A 24581-nucleotide genomic window follows, 5' to 3' on the forward strand; every position below is an offset into this window, starting at 1 on the left:
TTTTCCATAGAATCCAATAACTAGAAGAAGAGCTCCCTCTACTTTGAACTTTGGTTTGTTCACCTGTCTTGTCAACGCAAAGGAGTTTAATTTCCACATCAAATCAATGTGTTCCTTGTGTTCTATTTATTAACGCCTTAAGCACACCAGTAGCAATAGTGTAATTCACCGTTGATTCATTTCAGTGACACCAAACGTAGTTAATTTACTAACCTAAAATCAATGCCAATTAAACTCTTCTTAAAGGCCTAACTATCAAAATGATACACAAGATAAGATTAATTAAAACTAGATTTGAATTTTTTTTTTAGAAATTAATTTTCATGATTTTCATCATCAACCTTTCAACCTTTAATATGCTACATATATGTTTAATCAGAGTAATTATTAAGTATTTTTAGAGTAAGATAATATAATAGCTCATTTTTTTACATTTATAGTGAATTTCACTAATTAAATTCATGATTAAATTCACAATGAATATGAGAAAAATGAACATACCACTATATTTTGATAGCACTAAATAATATTATGTTCAATCAACCATCCCTTACCATGGTTTTAAAAACTAGACTAAACCGACCGATTCAATCAAAAACCAGACCATCATTTAATTCAGTAAAAATTGAGAACCGGACCCTTTTCCGATTATTTTTAAAACCATGATCACTGGTTGAACCTAGATTACCAGATAAAATAAAGTAATATTTTATAAATAATCACTAGTTGAACCAAAAGATATCAACCTACCCGTACACCATGCCTACATTTTTTTTTTTTTTTCATCATAAAACAGGGCCTACGGCCTTCCACAAAATACAGCAGATGTGCATATATCTGCAAGTACCAATATGTATGTTTTGTTGATAGTTTCAATTGTTTGCTAGGATGATGAATTCTTTATGTAATTAATGGCGTACAATCTTACACAGATTCTGGTACATACTAATAATTGATCACGCAGGAGTACAGAATTTTCGAGAAACCTGGAAAATAAAGAAAATGGTAATGCATATATAGTTAATATAAAACGTATAAAGGTCATATTTTGCATAGATAGTGCGGGTTAATTAGACCAAAAGGCAAAAGAAAGTGGTAAGTGCACTAGGGAAGTAAAAAAGGGCGAGCCTCGAGAGCTAAAACATGACTGGCAAGGTGTTACTGACACTTTTGATAGTAGTAGAAAATAGTGACGTACAAATACGGCTTTTTGACAGCCACCTGCCCAATCATGAATCGGCCGTAGAGGGTGGCTCCTCTTTACCCATTGGACTCTCCATCTCCCTCGTACACAGAAAATAGACTATACATCAACGTCTAAACTCACCAACAAACATCAAATTCAAACTCGTCCAACGTGAATAAAAAATCTAAAATATAAAAGTAGTCTAAAATGCAATACTCGTTCTCTAATTTCACTAAAAAAATTCATTCGCATCTTCTCACTTTTAAGTTTATATTTAAGGACCTTCCATCAACTTGGTTAATCTTTTAATTTTTTTTCAAATTTTTAATATTAACAAAATTCAATCAATAATTAAAAAATATTTTACAGATTTTTTTAACCAAAAATTGATAGAAAGACAATAATCTGAACAGGCCCTAAGTAATTGAAATGAAAAAAAAAAATTAAAGAACTGAAATGAATTTTGAAAAGATAATTTTACATTTTAACCTAAATAAAATAATCTTCAACGTTTTCAATGTATGTGCATTTTTTAATCAAAACATTGAAGAAAACTTAAAACAAGATCATGATAAACAATCTTGAAAAATATATAATCTTACACTTGCTACGAATTTTTTTTTCTTTTTTTCTTTTTTTTTTTTTAATAACGAATTATAAACACTAAACTTTGTTACCAAAAAAGAAGAAGAAAATATACACTAAAACATTGCCTATTTTGCAAAAAGTACCAAGAGAAACATTAATAGAACACCATCAAGAAAGAGAGAGAGTAAATGGAAGTGATGGTGGTCAGGTCTGGTTATGTCAGCGAACCTGATTAGCTGAGAATGACACAAAGGCTTAGGCAAAAGAGATGGGTGTGGCCTATATATAATAGGGGAGAGGAGAGCTCGGTGCTCAACGATTACCTATTGGTTCGGTGCAGCCAGTTTTTCCTGCAGCTAATATTATGAGAGAGAGATATGATATCGATTTCTATGAAAATTTTATTTTCTTTCCTCTCTACCTCGATCCTCGTCAACATCAATATCATCATCATCTTCATCACCATTAACGCCGCCGTTTGGGTAGCTGTTACTGCTGCTGCAGCTGTTACTGTAATCCAAGAGTACATCGTGTTGGTCAACGTCAAAGTCATCACTGCCACCACCACCTACTTCTTCTTCGTCTTCGTCTTCGTCTTCTAGCCCATCTTGACCGTCCATCTCACCATCATCATCATCATCATCAACAGAAGCTTTTGAGCTATGGAGACCAGTGGAGATGGGATGCTTATTGTGGCCAACAATGGGGAAAGGCTCCGTCAGTTGCTTACCCTCTCGAGGTGGCGAAAACACCACTGGCAAATAGTGGTCCATTTCGCACGGGAACTTCGAGTTCTTGAAGTGCTCTTTCAATGCTTCCAACCCCTTTTGTTTGTTTGTTTTTTCACATACGTACAATTATAAAGTTTAATTAGGACAAAGTACTACAATTTTTTTTAGATATAAAATAAGACCAAAGTTCAAGAAAAGAAAAAAAAATACCTGAACTCTAGCATAAGTTACTTCACAAATTTTCCTTGAGTTGAAGACTTCCCAGTGTTGAAGATGAAATGCCTTGTAGAGCCTCCATGTAGCTTGTGGAGAAGTCATGTTCACGAACCCATATCCCACATTGCACTTGTTGCTATTTTTCATAAAAAAATTTCAAACAAATTATACTACTATAGAAACAAAATCTTCATTAAAAATTAAACTAATATGGAAATCAAAGGGTAAAATATACGCATTAAAGGCATAATAGTCAGAAAATCACTTGAAATCAATGGGAAGATATACGAAATCATAGGATGACAAAGGCTGGTCATCGCCGTCGCCAATCTGCTCGTTGCAGTGAATACAGTGGTTGTCCAACATATTCAATAGCAGCTTCTGACTACAAGAAGTTAAAAATATAGAATTTATATACATGTTCCCCAAAATAATTACTCCAAAAATTTGATCAAAAAATACAGAAAGAAAGTATTTTTGGTATATTAAAAAGGTGGGGGAAGAAGAATTTAGAGAGAAAAAAGCGGAAGACGAACCTGTACTTATTGGGTATGTTTTTTATCATGACAGTGGTCCTGGAATCTCTGCCATTACTGGAATCTTCGTTTATTAGAAAACGAGTATCGAACTTCTTTGCTTGTCTACCTTTCCATGGCCTACTACTACTACTACTCCTTCCCTGCTTCGCAGTTGTGACTATTATAGCCGTATTGCTGCTTTGGCTCTTCTTTGCACCGTTCCTCTTCGTGGGCCCATTCATTTCCTTCTCTTCAATTCCATTCCCAAGATTCAAACTTGTCGTCATTTTAGCCTCGAGTGAACCTTCACAATTTGCACTACCCTTAGGGCTTCCCTTGGTGAAATTCGATTTCTTGGAAGAAAAAGGCGTTTGAGAGAGCTGTGGACGAGGGCGCACATTGGGACTGAACCGCCCCGAGAATTTACGAGGCGGAGGCGGTGGAGGAGGCAGAGGCGGAGGCGGACGTGGTGGCAGTGAAGGGTATTTTGGAGATTTTATGTGATAATTAATGTTGGTGGAGTTGATCACTGGAACGTTGGCTGAGATTGATGCTGGGCTAGCCGAAGCGAACGTATTGAAAAACTTCCTACTATGACCACCGGGGCGACTAAATTCGATAACAACAGCTTTTCCGCTTATTTCTTTCCCATTCATCTCTTTAAGCGCCTTGGCCGCATCTCTAACATCGTAGAACTCCACGAACCTTTGGTGTTTCTTCGATGGCGTTTCTCTCAATTCCTTTACCGGACCTATAAAAGACAAAAAAATTGTAACAACTTTTAGATCTCAAGACAAAGAAACAAACAAAAGAGCAAGATACTAATCATACCAAAAGCGTCGAAGATTTCTTTAAGACTGGTTTTGGAGACTTGGGAGTCCAAATTGAAAATGACAATAGTGCCCTGGTTGTGACCGTCGGGGACGGCGTGAGCGAAGGGAATGACGAAGTGGGCCCAGACGGGTCGACCCGCGATGAGTCCACGGGCACCGAAATTGTCCACGTGGGTCACAGAATTGGTGCCCGAAAACGAACCGGCAGTGGCACTAGTACAGTAGTGGTTTCTGAGCCTGGCTTGGTGTTGCATGTGCTGGTCCCGAATCTCTCTCAAGGCCTTGTCTGCATGTCTCAGATCGTAGAAATGAACGGTCACGATTCCCTCTTGGATTCGCTCCATCTCTATCGCTCTCACTTCTCCAAACGCTTCCAGTTCCCGCCTCACCAACCCCTCGCTCACTTCACTCGGGACCGAACTCAGCACCAGCGTCCGCGTCGCCGCCGCCGACGGTGGCAGAACTGGCGCCACCTGTACCACGTGGCTGCTAACGTACGCGGGGGGGTGGTGCTGCTGCTGCGGCGCATGGACGTATCCTACACCCGCTTCGCAAAACGGCACCACTTGTAGTTCAGTCGCTGAAAACGGCGTCGTGTAAGGGTAGTATAGCGGTTGTGGTGGTTGTGGAAAGAGGCAGAGTTGGGCTTGGTGGTGCTGGTACTGGTATTGATTTGGGTTTCCGGGTCTAAACTCTTGAGCCCTAGGGTCTAGGTTTCCCGGAAACCGGCCAATACCGGTTTCTCCCATGGTCGGAAAACCACAAAAAAAAAAAACTATGAGAAACTAAAATATAATAACTGGGTTTTCCCGGTCTGGTAGTGATTAGTGGTTAAATTCCCAGCTATTTTTCACTTCCCAAGTATGAAACTTTTTTTTTTTTTCTCTCTCTCTCAGTGTTTCTATCTCTATCAAAGTCCAGTAGAAAGGCGCAAATGGTTTGGCTGTTTCCTTTTTTTCCCCTACTTTCTTTTCAAGCCCAGGTTGCTAAAAATGTCATTTGCCTTCTTATTATTAATGTTTGGGTAAAATGACGGGAATGCCCCCTTGTTGTCCTTGAAACTTGTTATTATCTTTTTGGTACGGTTTGATTGGGGAGAGGAAGGGGTGTGGGGTTCGTCCAAGTTAGATGGGTTAAGTGGTTAACGATGTGGGCCGTACACGTGGCGATGAGAGTGAATTGTAGAAAAAAGTCTAGAATAAGATTGGTCAGCAACAGCTTAGTTATATTTTTACTAAAAATTTTAAATAATAAATAAAAATTAAATAAAATAAATATGTGACTATGTGAGGCTAACAAATAACAGGAAAAATAAATAATAAGCTGACTTAGAGTTGGACTAATATAAGGTAAGGTAAAAAAAACTTCGGCAAAAATGTAAAACTGACCTTCTAATTTTCATATTTTTTCATTTCAGTCTTCTAATTTTTAGTTTTATCAATTCAGTCCTCTAATTATCAATTTTTGTCAATTTATGGCTCCATTACATTTCTGTTAGTGGCTGCCGTTATTTGCATTTTATTTTTTATTTTTTAATTCAAAATTAAAAGAAAGTAAGAAAAGTCTAAAAAAAACCAATCGTAGCTGTTGAGGATGACGGAGTTCTCGGAGAGGATTCTGGCGATGGTGGACTGAATGCCGAGGGTGTTGCGTCAAAGAGAGTTGAGGTCGAGGTCGGGACGCTCGAGGGACTTGTTGGAGGGGTTGCCAACGATGAGGGCCACGAGCTGGTGGCCGAAGCGGTGGACCCAGGAGAGGACGATGAGGCCGAGGAGGTTGCCAAGGTGGAGAGATTGAGCGGTGGGGTCGAAACCGCAGTAAACTTTGAGAGCTGAGGAGGAGGAGGAGGAGGAAACGGTGGCGGCAATGTCGTGGAGGTCAGGGCTGGTTAGGGATTTGATGAGGCCGCATTGCTGGAAGATTTCGATGACGTTATTGTTGTTGTTGAGGCAAGGAGGAGAACGAAATGTATGGAGGAGTGGTAGCAGCAATAGCTGTAAGATTCTAAATCGGTGATGGGTTCGGAATTTGGGTCTTCTTTGTTTGGGAAGGTGAATGAATTTTTATTTTTATTTTTTTAATTCCAAATAAAAAATAAAAAATAAAATGCAAAACGGCATTGTTTTAATGGGTTTAACGGCAACCACTAACAAAAATGTAACGGAGCTCTACATTGACAAAAATTAAAAGTTAAAAAACTGAATTAACAAAACTAAAAGTTAAAGAACTGAAATATAAAAAAATAAAAATAAAAATAAAAATAAAAATAAAAGTAAAAATTAAAAAATCAGTTTTACATTTTTGCCAAAAATTTATACACTCAGCCAAATACTGGAAAAAGCGAGGAAAGACAACTTGAATGTACAGCACCCCATACGACATGATCCTCATCAACAGCTCAACAAGGAGGATCTTGGTCTACTCCTGATATCTCATGGTACAAAATAAATTTTGACTGAACTATTTTTGAAAAGAATAATTGTGCAGAACTCGAGGTTATTATAAGAAATTTAGTAGGTTTGGTAATGGCTTCACTGTCACAACTGATACCTTTACATTTCTCGTCACTGAGGTCGAAGACTTGGCAGCAAGGAGAGCACTTGAACTTGTTTTGTAGATTGGGATTGATAGAATTATTTTGGAGGGAAATTGAGAAGTCCTTGTTCAGACCTTGAAGATTGGTGTCAGACCTCTCTCAAATTGGTCATCTCATAAATGATATTTTGTACCTTGCCTCACATTTCACAGCTTTAAAGTTTTTTCACGTCCGTAGGCATTGTAAAAAGGTTGTTCGCTCACTTATTATAAGAGTTGACAATTTGTATTCGTGGGTCGAATTCATGTCGTATCGAGTCATAAATACTCAGTTATATGGATTGATTCTAATTCAATCTATTTAATAAACGTGTCAAAAATTTTAACTTTAATCTGACTTGTTTATTAGTCAAGTCGACCTGACATGACATGTTCATATCATTTAATTAAAAGTCATGTAAAGATTAATACAAATAACTTGTTTAATAACCCATTTAACTAATAGGTCATACTTGACCTGAATAGCTTATTGTCAATTTTCATATATCTAAAATTAAAATATAATTACAACCATAAATATAGTAAAAAATATATAATTACAACAACAAATTAAGCAATAATAAAAAAAAATTTAATACCTTTATAATTTATACAGGTCAAATGGGTTATAGATGAGTTCACATATTGAACACGAACACAACCCATTTATTAAATGGGTCAACGGTGTCGACCCGAATATAATCCGAACTCATTTAGCCCCAACTCATGACATGTTTGTAAACGAATTAGTCGTATCAAGTTCGCAGGTCGTGTCAAATTTTGCCACCCCTACTTACTAGGCAAGCAACTCTTCCCTCCTTTATCAATCTGGATTGAAGATATATCACTAGATGTACCAACAACCTCCCTTAATAACATGCTTAGACTTTATTCTAAAACAAAAAATGGCTTATAAATGCATCACAAACAGACACTTACTCACACATTTTACCACTGCTTAGATATACGAAAAATCATGATTGAATTACTTTTTTTTTAATTTTATATTTTTTTTAATATTTACTTTTTACTAAATACCGGTGGTGATGATTACTAAATGATGTAATTTAATCGCAAATGGACACTAATACAAGTTATGGCACAACAAATAACCAAGGTATCAGGTGTATATAAGGTCCTAAAATAAGTCAAATTGTAGAAGAGAACGTACAGTTGCACCCAGGGTTTTTGCTATAACCGGATGGCAACAATTGCCCTGGGTGGCTGGTGCAAGATGTACCTTTTTTTGATGTTGGTATTTTGACTACTCACAATGGCTTTTATGTGTGCACTCCTCATCTCATTAATTAGTTTTTTTGTCCGACTCTTCCTATTTCTCTTCCTCTCCATTCTCGACTTCTCAACTGGACCCCAATTTTTGAACGTTGTAAATCTTCTTGTTTTGTTTGGCAGATATGGATTTTTCTTGCTCATACTAATTTGTGAAAGTTGTTTATCAACTATCAAGTTTAGCAAAGCGACAATATACGTAACGAAAAGTCTGAGTTTTGTGAATTGAAATTTTTTTAGAGTTCTTTTTTTGGTAAATTTTTATTCCCTTTGATTGCGCGTATGTATAATTCCTTTGTTTACGTAAGTTTTTTTTTTTTTGGGGGGGGGAGGGAGTGGGGAGGGAATTAATTTTTCTTTTTACCACCTAACACATGAATTTACCACAATCTGCAAATTAATTTTTTTTTCAATAGGCCATGTGTTAGGTGGCTAGCAATTTGGATTTTGGCAAGTGTTGTGAAATATTCTTAAATTTGTGAATTACTGTTAAATCTCTGATGATTGAATAAAAAATTTAGAGTTCAATTTCTGCTTACACTAAAAACCAATTGGTATCTTGGTCTAATGATAAAGAGCATTATCAGGAGCGGACGCCATAAATTAAAATTCTCTATTAAAAAAATTCTTAAATTTTTGTTATGTCTATAAGTGGACTCTTTGAATCCATTTTAATTCAAATATCCACCCTTGCTATTACTTACATAGAGAAAGAGAAGATAGTTTTTGAATTGAAAATGACTTAAAAGTTAAATATTTAGTTTGTAACTTATTAATCTATATGGTTTAATTTGAAACCTACCTAAACTATAAGATTCAAAATAATTTTTTTAAAGGTTAAATCGTCTATTCTCTCTTTCTTCCTATACAACCATTTTTGTTAAATGAGAAAAATAAATAAAATATTTATGCAATTTTCCTATAAAACACAAAATTCTTGAAGTTTTAAGTCTATAACACTAAATCCCATGTTATATTGTATTATTTTATGTGTAAATTATATTAATTATATAACACTTAAACTCCCAAAATTAACCTCAGTAATGTTTTATGTGAATATCGTATGGATGGAAATTATCATATAAGCAATTTAGGGCACGTTTGGTAATGTTGTTTTAGTAACGTTATTTAGGTGTTGTGAAAATACGTTTGAATGAAAAAATATTGTGAAAATACATGTTGTGTTGTTTAAACAATTAAGACTGTTATTTAAATACCTCTACCAAACACCCTCTATTGTTTGTTATCTTGGAAGTTTATTTAAATACATAAAATAATAGTACCATGAATTAACTGTTTTACTCAAATTTAATAGATTTCCATGTTTTACTGGAAAACAACAGTGGGGTTTTATGTACTCCTGTAGTTAATTTCAACAAACATCTCCTCAAAAAAACAATTAACAAAACCTTTATTGTAAGCAATGGGTAAAATTACGAAAAAGCAAAAACCGACGAGCTGATTTACCCAAAAAAAAAAAGGAAAAAGAAAAGAGGATTTATGATTTTTTTTTTTTTTTTTTTTAAGTAAAGGAAAAACTGGCATGATTTTTAAACTCATATGGTGCTTAATTAGATGATTTTGCGTCCAGTCTTCGTAAAGTTTGCAGTCAACTACAATCAACAGTCTTTTTTATCTGTTTATACTTTATGGTCAGTCACAGTTTGTGGAAGAGAAAATGGAAGTGTTTAGAGATCTTTCCTATGCTCTACATGGATATTTCCTATTCAAACACTTCTCTTGACATTCATAGCAACACTAATTAAGCCAGGGAAAAGGGGTGAGGGGGTATTTGGAGATCTTTTCCTTGAGATGAAAGATTTCTCCTTTTTTTTCTTCTCCATTTTTGGCTAATTTATCAAGTTCATAAATTTTCTTTTCCCTTTGATATATATTATTAAATTATTAATGACCTAACATTATTCAATTTATTCATTTCATAATAAATTAATATGATTTTGAAAAACTTCACTAGAATTGGGTATAAGAGAATTCACATTAGTCTCTTCAAATATTTAGCTAAACTAATCCAAAAAACTCTACTTTTGCTAGTTAGTTTGTATAATATTTTCATACACATACATTAACCTCAATACTTTATCAACATTGAATTTAATGTAGCGAGAATAGAGGTGCACTAGTCACTACATGTAGAGATGAGACTATCTTCTTTAAAAAACTTTAGTTAATTAAGTGAGGCTGATACATGCTTGTATTGATTGAGTTAAGATAAATTTTTGCTAAAATATTAAATTGGTGAGTTAGATATGAATGCTCTAAGAACTCTAAAGAGATGAAAATTGACAAATATACAGAGTAGGAAATATAGTCTTAGATAGAGAGAGCAACAAATTGTACTTACAAGTGAATGTCCTATTGGAAATTTTGGAGTGAGTTTAGGATTTTTTTTTTTTTCCCTTTTTTATGTGAGAAGATTATTTTATTCTCTACATTTTGGGTTATTGACAATTTGATATTTACATTTTGGTAGTAGTCAATTTGGTTCATGTTAATTTTTTAGTTAACTTACTAACAAAAATCAAGTTTAAAATAACATGAACTAACCCTTCATTTGTTTTGAAATAAAATATTTTTTTGGAAATTTTTTTCTCATTTTCAGATGTTTGTTTGCATGTAAAACTTAGTCAAACTTATAAAATATTTTCTGTTGACCGTGAAATATTTTACAAAAAATTGTAAAACTTTTTACCTTTAAAATTTTGGTAAAAAATTTACAAAAACACACAGTGGCCTCCCCTCACCCCATTTGGTGGCTAGGTCACTGGTTTGTTGGCCTGAACTATTGCTCCAGCAACTGGTACTGAGAAGGGAGGAACCATGAATTTTTTTTGTGGAGGGCTAAGCTGCGGCATTAATATATTTATCAATACAACTCTCCCCCCCCCCCTCGCGTGTGCGCGCGCACACACACACACGCTTTTTTAATTATATACACACGCTTTTTTATTTGATAAGTTATATATATACACCCCCAACAAAAAGAAGAGTTTAGTATTTTCAATCAAAATTATGTTGGATGTGAACTTTCATAAAATAAAATTCATTTTTACTATTTTCATAGTAAAATTCTTAAAAAGTTGCATTTCTAAGTAAAAAATATTTCAATTGAACTAATAAAATTTTCAAAATCATCAATGGTACAAAACATAGACGAATAAGTTATGCTCCAAACATATTTGAAGTTATCTTGCTCTAACACATGATGTGGCAACTAAAGAGACATTTTATGTGTAGTTTTAGTGACAATATTTTTTTTAATGAGTCAATGACTTATTAATCGCCACATGATGGGTTGAAAAGGATAAATCCAAACATGTTTAATGCAAAACTTTATCAAATATTTAATAAATATAAGAGCACATTTTACAATAAAAAATAAAATTGTAAAAAATAAAGTTGTCTCTAAAACTATTAGACCAATTTAAATTTTATTTTTAAGAGCATCATTAGACTAATTCAAATATTTGGAGAGTCCAACTCTTTTTGTAAGCTAAATTTTGAAAACATTAAAATAAATAAATAAATATATATATATATATATATTAAGAAATTTTTCAAAATTTTGGGAGGGCCATGGCCCCCCATCCATGTACATGCATGGCTTCGCCCCTGGGTATCAGGGGTTTGATCACTAGAGTTATCATTCTACTAACTTGTGTCGACAATCAAATCATCGGAGACACCATTCTAACAACCAGTGCTAGAGGTCTAATAACTGAAGCTGTTGTTCCAACAATCAATTTTAGCAATTCGGTCACCAAAGACACCGGTCCAACAGTGGTCGCCAAAGCCACCATTTCGACTATTGATTCCAACAATACAATCATCAAACCTCCAACACCAACAACGTAAAATGTTTTACATAAAAAAATATTTTTCTTCAAAACAAACGGAGTGTTATATGTAGACTGAATTGACATTGAACTTAAAAGGTAAGAATCAAAATGATTTTTTTTTTTTTTTGGTTGAATTAAGGGGTGAGTTTAGGCTTATGAAGGGAGAAAAATAAAAGTGAACGTCATGATTAGCAATAAAGCTATCTAAATAATAATACATATAATTAGTTGATCACCCGTCAAAAAAAAAAAAAAAAAGACTGTAGAAAGGGTTATGAGTCAAGACCAATACACGTGCGCCGGAGTTTCCAGTCTAAGGTCCAACACGAGACTTCCAATGACTGAACCCCCTTAATCAAAGTATATATTTAGTTTATGTCTTCGATACTTTGCATGCTATTGTCCCTCTTCCACGTCTTCCATTGTCAATATTTTTATCAAAGTGTTTTCCTTGGGTACCACATTCAAACCTTTTGATACTTCCGTATTGACAATTGAGTATGCCCTTTTTGATTTTGGTCTCTCTACTTTCCACTAACTCCTCTTCTACGTTTTAGTATTGCCATTTACTCAAAAAGAAAAAGACTTAGCAATGACCTAGTAAATTTCATCTAATCCAAATTAATGTTTCTTGCAATTTTTTTATTATTATTTTCAATCTCTACATCCTATTAAATACAATTTTCTTGAAATAATACCCTTGACCATATTGTAGAAATTATGTCTTAATTGGTATAGAGTGGAATAGAGTGGTTTAAGTCTTTAATCTAAGTACTAGAAGTCTAGAATATAAAAAAGTAAACTCTAAATTGGTTTAAGTAGGATAGGAAATCCTGTAGTTTATAATTTATTTATTTGTTGAATAAACCGGTTCTGTTTTGCCTGCTAAAACATGTGAATGCCCATGAATTGAAATTCTTTGCACTTAAGCGAGTTAGATATAAAGCCAATTTTTTTTTTTTTTTGATAAGGATATAAAGCCAATATTATTACTGTAATGTGGGCTTGATTGATGGGTAAAACATCATATTCCACTACTATCAAAATCAATTTGATAATTTTATAGTTGTCACATTTCACAAACTTTATATTTTATACCTAGTAGCATAAATGCATGATAGGTTCTGCTGTTGTGTTCCCCATTTTCTTCACATGATTCATGGGCCACCTCTCTCTCTCTCTCTCTCTCTCTCTGTATGTAAATGGATTCGCTTTTGTTTTGTGACCTCAAAAAGTAAGTGAAAGGGATTGTTTCCCTGCTCTCCACCAACCCTATATTAAGGAGGTTACTATATTGGGTTCCAAGCACACGGAGACATTCCATATGGCATATGTTGGTGACTACTTAATTCCAGACTAGCCTTTTTGTAAATTCGTAACAGTGTGGCATTGAGCAATCATGTATTCCCCTATTAAAATCAAATCAAAAATATATATATATATATATTCCCCTATTAACTCATCAGGAAAATGAAATGCAAGCAGTTCAACTTCAAAATGTTACGAGTATTCTAGCATTCATAATCATATCAGGCTTATCAGCCAAGAGAATTGGTTTTTTTTTTTTTTACCCAAAATTTTAAGTAAACTAGGTGTTGAGGACTCTTTTTTGGGTTTTTCGTCAAGCAGAAATTCTATATTGGACAATAAAATAATAAGTAATTATTGGGTATGGAATATTGGGCTCAAACAAGTACAAACCCATTTATTCTTCTTCATATGCTATTACGTTTTTGGGTCACATTGGACGATTATCACATATTTTCTTTGCCACATGGGTTGAATTTCAAGGTTCATCGAGACACCAATATTTTTTTTTTCTTTTTTAAAATCAATAAACATTTAAACAAAGGAAATGTTAGGACTATTGAGATCCAATGCAATAATAGTTAGGATTATTGCACCTTATAGTTACCACTTTTAAAATTTAGACCTTATTAACTTTTACATTTTATAAACAATGTTCGAACGAAGCCTACAAACAATGTTCAAGCGTGAACTCTTCAAAAAGGTCCACAAACTTGAGCTCAACTTGGTTCAACTTGATTCATTAGCCAAGCCAAGGTCAAGCTCAATATCAAGTTCTTGAACTCGAAATCCAATAAAAATACACTATTAAGCCCGTATCAAACTTATTATTGAGCCCATTTGGTTTGTACGAGTGGTTCCAACTCCTAATTAATTAAAGGTTTAGTAAGAAATGAGTTTATTTGTCAAGCCCATTTCTAGCTTCTTACCAAGTCCAAAAATGAGCCTAGACTCAACTTGTCTTTTATTAAGCTCCATTGTTCAGGAGCCTATTCATGAAAAATTTTGTTTAGGTTTCACTCATTGATTAAACAAGCCTAAAATTAAGACTTGAACTTAGCTAGTTTATAAACAAATGTTGATGCCCATTTTTGCAAATCTATACCCAAAGGCCCATAAGAAAGAAAGTCCAATAAGAAACAAGGCCCAAAGACCCACCAAGAAGACCAAAGAGCAAAGAAAGAAGTGCAAGTGAAAGCAAATCTACAGCTAAACACAAATCTGCTGCAGAATACAAATCTACCACAGAATATAGCTTTACCGTAGAATATAGTTATCTGACAGAATGGCTTCGGCAGATGAAGACACAAGTCCCTATTCTTCGGCAGAAGGCTTTACTGTCGCAGAATATAGATCTGCCGCAGAATACACTTCTTCAGCAGAATACAGATCTACCGCAGAATACAGTTCTCTGGCAGAATGGCTTCGGCAGATAAAGATAAATTGGGCCCAATACCCTTTTGATCCAGTCAACATTATTTGGTTCACAAAGACCTAAATCCTTTTGTATAAAAAAGACAGGCCTGGAAACTGATATGAAAAAGAACGATGAAATGAAACAAGGAGCAGCAGGAAGTGTCAACAACACGAAATGCATGAAGGAAAGAAAAGCCAAGCTAAAGGAAATGACAAACACAGCAGAAAACGTGTGAAGAAATAAGACAGAGACATGCAACATGACGAAACAGAACTAATCTGCTACGGCAGGAACGGCGTGGGAACGAAAGAAAACAAAAACAGAAAGGCCGAAGCCCTACCAACCTGTACCCAGCCAATACAAGGGAGGTGGGCCCACAGTCAAAGGGATTTAGAGGGCGGGGTTTGGTGGCGGGAGGGAAAATGGGGTCTATGTTTGGTTTCCTACCATGACTTCTTTTAGGAATATATCCTACTGGGATGATATTTTACCAAATAGAAGTTATAAATGGCTGGGACCATCTGATGCATGCCATAGAGCTAGGTAGTGAGGTAGACCATTCCTGGTTTTTGAACCTAGAGGTAGAGGTATACGGCAAGAACAAACAAAAGAGAATTTTGTCATGCAGCAAACATGTACTGAGCAATGGCAGGGGTAACCAATGGGTGAGTGGGTAATCTTGAAAGGATGCCCACAACAAACCAAAAAACAATTGTTAAAGCCTTAGGGGTAAACGGGAGAAATCTCATTGAATCAATTTGCTATAAAAGGAAGGTAACCACGGCAGAAAAACGGGGAGACCGAGGTAGAATCAGGAGAAAGAGTGAAAAACAGGGGAAGAAGAAAAACACTTAGGGGGAGGGGGAAAAGCACCTAGGGAAGGAAACCCATGATAAGAGAGTAGTAAATACCCAAAGAGAGGAACCCAGAAAAAGGGAAAAGACCCAAGTGAGAAAAACAATCCACGACAAGATAGTAGTTAGAAACTAAGAATAAAAAAAAGAACACATAAAGAAAAAGGAGAGAGAAAACGTGGCAGAAATAGGGGCATACATCAATAGACCATCTTTTCCCTCCCTCTTAGCAAACCTACTCTTTGAAGTTTCCAAAAGTAATAGTTAGTAGCCATTTAGGTTTATTCTCCAAAATGCACAACTTTTATGGTAGGAGCCTATGACAAGGTTGTTTAAGTTGGAGTTTGGGTTCTTTCTTGGTTTAATTATTCTATGGGCAGATTCAATATTTAATTTTGATTGCAAATATATTTGATTTATCTCATTATAACTTATATCTACCGTGTTTAGTCATCCTGCTGTAGCACGTTTTTATCACGTCTGTCGCATCAGTTGTCTTGTGGTGTCTTTACTTGCTGTACTAGTTATTCTGCTGTAGTACATTTTTATTATATTTACCGTGTTAATTATTATACAAGCTAAACCTTTCCTGCCGAAGCTTTCTTCTTTATTTGTTATTATGTGTTTTGCTGTTGACACAAACTAATCATTATCTTGCCATAAGTATATATATACATATATCTTTATTTATGAACATGAGTACATATTTGAGAATGTACTAACCCATTTAAACTAACATTTTTTTGATGAGTATTTTCTTTGGGTTTTAGATTTGTTTATGTGCAGGAAGTGGGAAAGTATTTCTGCAGTAAAAATGAAGAGTAGTCATTCACATAACAGAAGGCTGTAAAGCACAACAGATAGCTTTAAAGCACAACAAACAGCTCTATTGCACAGCAGAAGGCTTTACAGCAAGAAGCTTTACTGCACAATAGAAAATTTTATTGCACAGCAGACAATTTCACTACATAGCAGAAAGTTTTACTGTATGGCAGACGGTTTTACTACATGGCAGAAAGTTTTGCTGCACAACAGAAAAGTCAATCCTGCTGCAGAAACTGGAGAAAAGTTCTTTCTGCGGTAGAAACGTCAATCTTGCGGTAGAAACTGGAGAAAAGCCTTCTGCGGCAGAAACAGAGGATAAGCCCACTTTGCTGCGTCTTTTCTTGGACTTGGACTCAACATTTGCGCACAAGTCGGACCAAATTAAGTTGCAGTTTGACCGATCTCAACTCCCTTACTCAGAATACTTGGGCCTACTACCGCGGAAGGCAATCCAGCCTAACGCACAATGAAAAGGCCCCTACAACAAACAAACATGAACAAATTATTTATCAAGCCAAACCCAACTATTTATGAACAACATGATTCATTCACAACCCTAATTGTATCACTATTTATTTATATCCATTTTTGAGATACATTTTCTACAAGCCCAATTCATGTATTGTAATTTATTTTATTTTTTTGAGCATGACCCAATCCCGTGTAATATAAGAAGAATTTGAGGGAGTGCGGTTTGGAGGGTATGAGTATATTTTTTAAGACATTTTGCATGAACCCATGCCATGCATGTTGCAAAGTGGGTTAGGGACACTTGCAACACCTAGATCTCATGAAAAGGGTATTGGTGCCCAAAATTTTCACCCAATCGAAAATATACAACCCTTGTTGTATGCGGCTAAAGTTTACTGACTAGCCCATTTTAGCCTCTAAAGCCTTGTTAGCCTCCTTGGCTAGCTGCCACTAAAAGCAGCTTCCTAATGCTTTGAATTAGCTAGGGAAGAGCAATCAATGAGCTTTGGTTGAAGCTTTCCCTTATTGATGCTAAAAGTAAGCCAATCTTATCCAAACAAAAGCAAACTCAACCAAAACATCATTTTAGCATGTTGGTAGTCAAAAGCTTCAGCCATTAGCTAAAAACCACTCCCTAAGGACGTCCCAAGCTTGATTTAAAACTTTCAATCAGATCAAACACAACCAATTCATGGTTTGCCTCTAAAACCACAATTTCAGAGCAAAAACCATCTCAATCACTTAAAATTTACAACATTTTGAAGTTTAAAGGTGAAAATGGTAGCACAAATGAGTCTTCTCTCTCTCCCTTACCACCTCTCCCAGATTCCTCCTCATGCTATATGTGAAAACAGTTTTAGACTTTGTGTATTATGCATATTTTCCATCTCATAGTTGGTTTGCACTTTAATTTTGTTCTTGCGATACATCACTAGTCTCTATTTATGGAATATTGGAATTTTGGGCTTGAATTTCTCTATTTAATCTACTCCCAAATAGAATTTTGAGCTTATTTGAACGGCCTTTTTTGCCAAAGAGAATAATTTTAGGAAAAATTTAGGAAAAAAGCATCCAACCAAACTTATTTGGTTCTATAACACTTTTTTTAAACTCAAGTTTAAGTTCTAAGTATTATGTTTGATCAAATTGTCATATTACTTAGAATTCAATTTTGGTAAACTCGAGTTTTACTTGGAACTCGAATTTGACAAATTCAAATTCTAAAAAAATGCTACATAATTAAATAAGTTAGTCTCCTAAATTTTTCTTCAAATTATACTATTTAACAAAATTAGCCCTTATTCTAACATTTCGCCCTTGTCGCATTAAACGTGCCCACAGTATTTTTATGAGATAAGGCCGACGAGGTAAATAGTGTTGTGGGTTGCCTTTTTTTATATTTTATTTTTCAAATTATAATGTCATAATTCGTATTTTTCTAGTAAGAAAAACATTTGGTTAGCTTGCTAGTTCGGTCGAAACAAGTGGACCATCCATTCTCAATGCTTTTTTCCCTTGTTACCCGGAGTGCTTTTTCCCTTAGCCAATAACCAAACCAAAACCAAGATACTGGTAAGGGTGTGACCCCAATATATATTTTGGCTTAACAAGGAACTAATCTTTATCTCGAAAAGCGTGAGCGCATTGCGGACCCATGTCGTCCTGTCTTGTCACCGTGGCGAATCGTTTCACAATTGCAACATGTGTTGAGAGAAGCAGAGATTTCCTAGACAATAGGCATTTTCGTATCTGGGTGGGAATGAGATTCTAGGTACCTTCAATTATATCTTGTGCTAACCCCACCCTTTTTTTAAATCAAACTTAACACTGTCATCAAGAATGTTAAATATATATTAACTATGCTTAGAAGCAACCCCATGTGAATTTTATATTACTTCTTATTTCTAAACCTTTCTGATTACTGACTAAGAGAGAGAGAGAGATTATACATACAATTGATTAACACAAAAATAGTTGTGCTTGAAGGCTGTAGCATTACTATCGCAGCCACACCTAGACGGAGTCAGATTCTTTAGACCAAAAATTGATCATTGGAGATAGCTACTGCAACCATGATTTTTCTCAGTTTCTGCCATGCGATGTGTGACATAGATGCATAGGGATACTTTTGTGCAAAGAGTTCAAAAAAAAAAAAAAAAAAGACTGTAGAAAGGGTTATGAGTCAAGACCAATACACGTGCGCCGGAGTTTCCAGTCTAAGGTCCAACACGAGACTTCCAATGACTGAACCCCCTTAATCAAAGTATATATTTAGTTTATGTCTTCGATACTTTGCATGCTATTGTCCCTCTTCCACGTCTTCCATTGTCAATATTTTTATCAAAGTGTTTTCCTTGGGTACCACATTCAAACCTTTTGATACTTCCGTATTGACAATTGAGTATGCCCTTTTTGATTTTGGTCTCTCTACTTTCCACTAACTCCTCTTCTACGTTTTAGTATTGCCATTTACTCAAAAAGAAAAAGACTTAGCAATGACCTAGTAAATTTCATCTAATCCAAATTAATGTTTCTTGCAATTTTTTTATTATTATTTTCAATCTCTACATCCTATTAAATACAATTTTCTTGAAATAATACCCTTGACCATATTGTAGAAATTATGTCTTAATTGGTATAGAGTGGAATAGAGTGGTTTAAGTCTTTAATCTAAGTAGTAGAAGTCTAGAATATAAAAAAGTAAACTCTAAATTGGTTTAAGTAGGATAGGAAATCCTGTAGTTTATAATTTATTTATTTGTTGAATAAACCGGTTCTGTTTTGCCTGCTAAAACATGTGAATGCCCATGAATTGAAATTCTTTGCACTTAAGCGAGTTAGATATAAAGCCAATTTTTTTTTTTTTTTGATAAGGATATAAAGCCAATATTATTACTGTAATGTGGGCTTGATTGATGGGTAAAACATCATATTCCACTACTATCAAAATCAATTTGATAATTTTATAGTTGTCACATTTCACAAACTTTATATTTTATACCTAGTAGCATAAATGCATGATAGGTTCTGCTGTTGTGTTCCCCATTTTCTTCACATGATTCATGGGCCACCTCTCTCTCTCTCTCTCTCTCTCTCTGTATGTAAATGGATTCGCTTTTGTTTTGTGACCTCAAAAAGTAAGTGAAAGGGATTGTTTCCCTGCTCTCCACCAACCCTATATTAAGGAGGTTACTATATTGGGTTCCAAGCACACGGAGACATTCCATATGGCATATGTTGGTGACTACTTAATTCCAGACTAGCCTTTTTGTAAATTCGTAACAGTGTGGCATTGAGCAATCATGTATTCCCCTATTAAAATCAAATCAAAAATATATATATATATATATTCCCCTATTAACTCATCAGGAAAATGAAATGCAAGCAGTTCAACTTCAAAATGTTACGAGTATTCTAGCATTCATAATCATATCAGGCTTATCAGCCAAGAGAATTGGTTTTTTTTTTTTTTACCCAAAATTTTAAGTAAACTAGGTGTTGAGGACTCTTTTTTGGGTTTTTCGTCAAGCAGAAATTCTATATTGGACAATAAAATAATAAGTAATTATTGGGTATGGAATATTGGGCTCAAACAAGTACAAACCCATTTATTCTTCTTCATATGCTATTACGTTTTTGGGTCACATTGGACGATTATCACATATTTTCTTTGCCACATGGGTTGAATTTCAAGGTTCATCGAGACACCAATATTTTTTTTTTCTTTTTTAAAATCAATAAACATTTAAACAAAGGAAATGTTAGGACTATTGAGATCCAATGCAATAATAGTTAGGATTATTGCACCTTATAGTTACCACTTTTAAAATTTAGACCTTATTAACTTTTACATTTTATAAACAATGTTCGAACGAAGCCTACAAACAATGTTCAAGCGTGAACTCTTCAAAAAGGTCCACAAACTTGAGCTCAACTTGGTTCAACTTGATTCATTAGCCAAGCCAAGGTCAAGCTCAATATCAAGTTCTTGAACTCGAAATCCAATAAAAATACACTATTAAGCCCGTATCAAACTTATTATTGAGCCCATTTGGTTTGTACGAGTGGTTCCAACTCCTAATTAATTAAAGGTTTAGTAAGAAATGAGTTTATTTGTCAAGCCCATTTCTAGCTTCTTACCAAGTCCAAAAATGAGCCTAGACTCAACTTGTCTTTTATTAAGCTCCATTGTTCAGGAGCCTATTCATGAAAAATTTTGTTTAGGTTTCACTCATTGATTAAACAAGCCTAAAATTAAGACTTGAACTTAGCTAGTTTATAAACAAATGTTGATGCCCATTTTTGCAAATCTATACCCAAAGGCCCATAAGAAAGAAAGTCCAATAAGAAACAAGGCCCAAAGACCCACCAAGAAGACCAAAGAGCAAAGAAAGAAGTGCAAGTGAAAGCAAATCTACAGCTAAACACAAATCTGCTGCAGAATACAAATCTACCACAGAATATAGCTTTACCGTAGAATATAGTTATCTGACAGAATGGCTTCGGCAGATGAAGACACAAGTCCCTATTCTTCGGCAGAAGGCTTTACTGTCGCAGAATATAGATCTGCCGCAGAATACACTTCTTCAGCAGAATACAGATCTACCGCAGAATACAGTTCTCTGGCAGAATGGCTTCGGCAGATAAAGATAAATTGGGCCCAATACCCTTTTGATCCAGTCAACATTATTTGGTTCACAAAGACCTAAATCCTTTTGTATAAAAAAGACAGGCCTGGAAACTGATATGAAAAAGAACGATGAAATGAAACAAGGAGCAGCAGGAAGTGTCAACAACACGAAATGCATGAAGGAAAGAAAAGCCAAGCTAAAGGAAATGACAAACACAGCAGAAAACGTGTGAAGAAATAAGACAGAGACATGCAACATGACGAAACAGAACTAATCTGCTACGGCAGGAACGGCGTGGGAACGAAAGAAAACAAAAACAGAAAGGCCGAAGCCCTACCAACCTGTACCCAGCCAATACAAGGGAGGTGGGCCCACAGTCAAAGGGATTTAGAGGGCGGGGTTTGGTGGCGGGAGGGAAAATGGGGTCTATGTTTGGTTTCCTACCATGACTTCTTTTAGGAATATATCCTACTGGGATGATATTTTACCAAATAGAAGTTATAAATGGCTGGGACCATCTGATGCATGCCATAGAGCTAGGTAGTGAGGTAGACCATTCCTGGTTTTTGAACCTAGAGGTAGAGGTATACGGCAAGAACAAACAAAAGAGAATTTTGTCATGCAGCAAACATGTACTGAGCAATGGCAGGGGTAACCAATGGGTGAGTGGGTAATCTTGAAAGGATGCCCACAACAAACCAAAAAACAATTGTTAAAGCCTTAGGGGTAAACGGGAGAAATCTCATTGAATCAATTTGCTATAAAAGGAAGGTAACCACGGCAGAAAAACGGGGAGACCGAGGTAGAATCAGGAGAAAGAGTGAAAAACAGGGGAAGAAGAAAAACACTTAGGGGGAGGGGGAAAAGCACCTAGGGAAGGAAACCCATGATAAGAGAGTAGTAAATACCCAAAGAGAGGAACCCAGAAAAAGGGAAAAGACCCAAGTGAGAAAAACAATCCACGACAAGATAGTAGTTAGAAACTAAGAATAAAAAAAAGAACACATAAAGAAAAAGGAGAGAGAAAACGTGGCAGAAATAGGGGCATACATCAATAGACCATCTTTTCCCTCCCTCTTAGCAAACCTACTCTTTGAAGTTTCCAAAAGTAATAGTTAGTAGCCATTTAGGTTTATTCTCCAAAATGCACAACTTTTATGGTAGGAGCCTATGACAAGGTTGTTTAAGTTGGAGTTTGGGTTCTTTCTTGGTTTAATTATTCTATGGGCAGATTCAATATTTAATTTTGATTGCAAATATATTTGATTTATCTCATTATAACTTATATCTACCGTGTTTAGTCATCCTGCTGTAGCACGTTTTTATCACGTCTGTCGCATCAGTTGTCTTGTGGTGTCTTTACTTGCTGTACTAGTTATTCTGCTGTAGTACATTTTTATTATATTTACCGTGTTAATTATTATACAAGCTAAACCTTTCCTGCCGAAGCTTTCTTCTTTATTTGTTATTATGTGTTTTGCTGTTGACACAAACTAATCATTATCTTGCCATAAGTATATATATACATATATCTTTATTTATGAACATGAGTACATATTTGAGAATGTACTAACCCATTTAAACTAACATTTTTTTGATGAGTATTTTCTTTGGGTTTTAGATTTGTTTATGTGCAGGAAGTGGGAAAGTATTTCTGCAGTAAAAATGAAGAGTAGTCATTCACATAACAGAAGGCTGTAAAGCACAACAGATAGCTTTAAAGCACAACAAACAGCTCTATTGCACAGCAGAAGGCTTTACAGCAAGAAGCTTTACTGCACAATAGAAAATTTTATTGCACAGCAGACAATTTCACTACATAGCAGAAAGTTTTACTGTATGGCAGACGGTTTTACTACATGGCAGAAAGTTTTGCTGCACAACAGAAAAGTCAATCCTGCTGCAGAAACTGGAGAAAAGTTCTTTCTGCGGTAGAAACGTCAATCTTGCGGTAGAAACTGGAGAAAAGCCTTCTGCGGCAGAAACAGAGGATAAGCCCACTTTGCTGCGTCTTTTCTTGGACTTGGACTCAACATTTGCGCACAAGTCGGACCAAATTAAGTTGCAGTTTGACCGATCTCAACTCCCTTACTCAGAATACTTGGGCCTACTACCGCGGAAGGCAATCCAGCCTAACGCACAATGAAAAGGCCCCTACAACAAACAAACATGAACAAATTATTTATCAAGCCAAACCCAACTATTTATGAACAACATGATTCATTCACAACCCTAATTGTATCACTATTTATTTATATCCATTTTTGAGATACATTTTCTACAAGCCCAATTCATGTATTGTAATTTATTTTATTTTTTTGAGCATGACCCAATCCCGTGTAATATAAGAAGAATTTGAGGGAGTGCGGTTTGGAGGGTATGAGTATATTTTTTAAGACATTTTGCATGAACCCATGCCATGCATGTTGCAAAGTGGGTTAGGGACACTTGCAACACCTAGATCTCATGAAAAGGGTATTGGTGCCCAAAATTTTCACCCAATCGAAAATATACAACCCTTGTTGTATGCGGCTAAAGTTTACTGACTAGCCCATTTTAGCCTCTAAAGCCTTGTTAGCCTCCTTGGCTAGCTGCCACTAAAAGCAGCTTCCTAATGCTTTGAATTAGCTAGGGAAGAGCAATCAATGAGCTTTGGTTGAAGCTTTCCCTTATTGATGCTAAAAGTAAGCCAATCTTATCCAAACAAAAGCAAACTCAACCAAAACATCATTTTAGCATGTTGGTAGTCAAAAGCTTCAGCCATTAGCTAAAAACCACTCCCTAAGGACGTCCCAAGCTTGATTTAAAACTTTCAATCAGATCAAACACAACCAATTCATGGTTTGCCTCTAAAACCACAATTTCAGAGCAAAAACCATCTCAATCACTTAAAATTTACAACATTTTGAAGTTTAAAGGTGAAAATGGTAGCACAAATGAGTCTTCTCTCTCTCCCTTACCACCTCTCCCAGATTCCTCCTCATGCTATATGTGAAAACAGTTTTAGACTTTGTGTATTATGCATATTTTCCATCTCATAGTTGGTTTGCACTTTAATTTTGTTCTTGCGATACATCACTAGTCTCTATTTATGGAATATTGGAATTTTGGGCTTGAATTTCTCTATTTAATCTACTCCCAAATAGAATTTTGAGCTTATTTGAACGGCCTTTTTTGCCAAAGAGAATAATTTTAGGAAAAATTTAGGAAAAAAGCATCCAACCAAACTTATTTGGTTCTATAACACTTTTTTTAAACTCAAGTTTAAGTTCTAAGTATTAT

At 35.2% G+C, this 24581-nt stretch overlaps 1 protein-coding gene across 1 annotated transcript; it reads right to left on the bottom strand.

The window, feature by feature from the left end:
* Positions 1-1840: 1840 nt before the first annotated feature.
* Positions 1841-5046, bottom strand: LOC112020885 (protein terminal ear1). The gene is made up of 5 exons (XM_024053452.2): positions 4071-5046; positions 3258-3990; positions 2987-3106; positions 2716-2857; positions 1841-2598 (listed from the first exon to the last, which is right to left on the bottom strand). The coding sequence occupies exons 1-5, from the start codon at positions 4819-4821 to the stop codon at positions 2176-2178; spliced, it is 2169 nt and encodes a 722-aa protein (XP_023909220.2). The 5' UTR covers positions 4822-5046; the 3' UTR covers positions 1841-2175.
* Positions 5047-24581: the final 19535 nt, after the last annotated feature.

Source organism: Quercus suber, unplaced genomic scaffold, assembly GCF_002906115.3.
Source record: "Quercus suber isolate HL8 unplaced genomic scaffold, Cork oak 2.0 scaffold_18, whole genome shotgun sequence".
NCBI lineage: Eukaryota > Viridiplantae > Streptophyta > Magnoliopsida > Fagales > Fagaceae > Quercus > Quercus suber.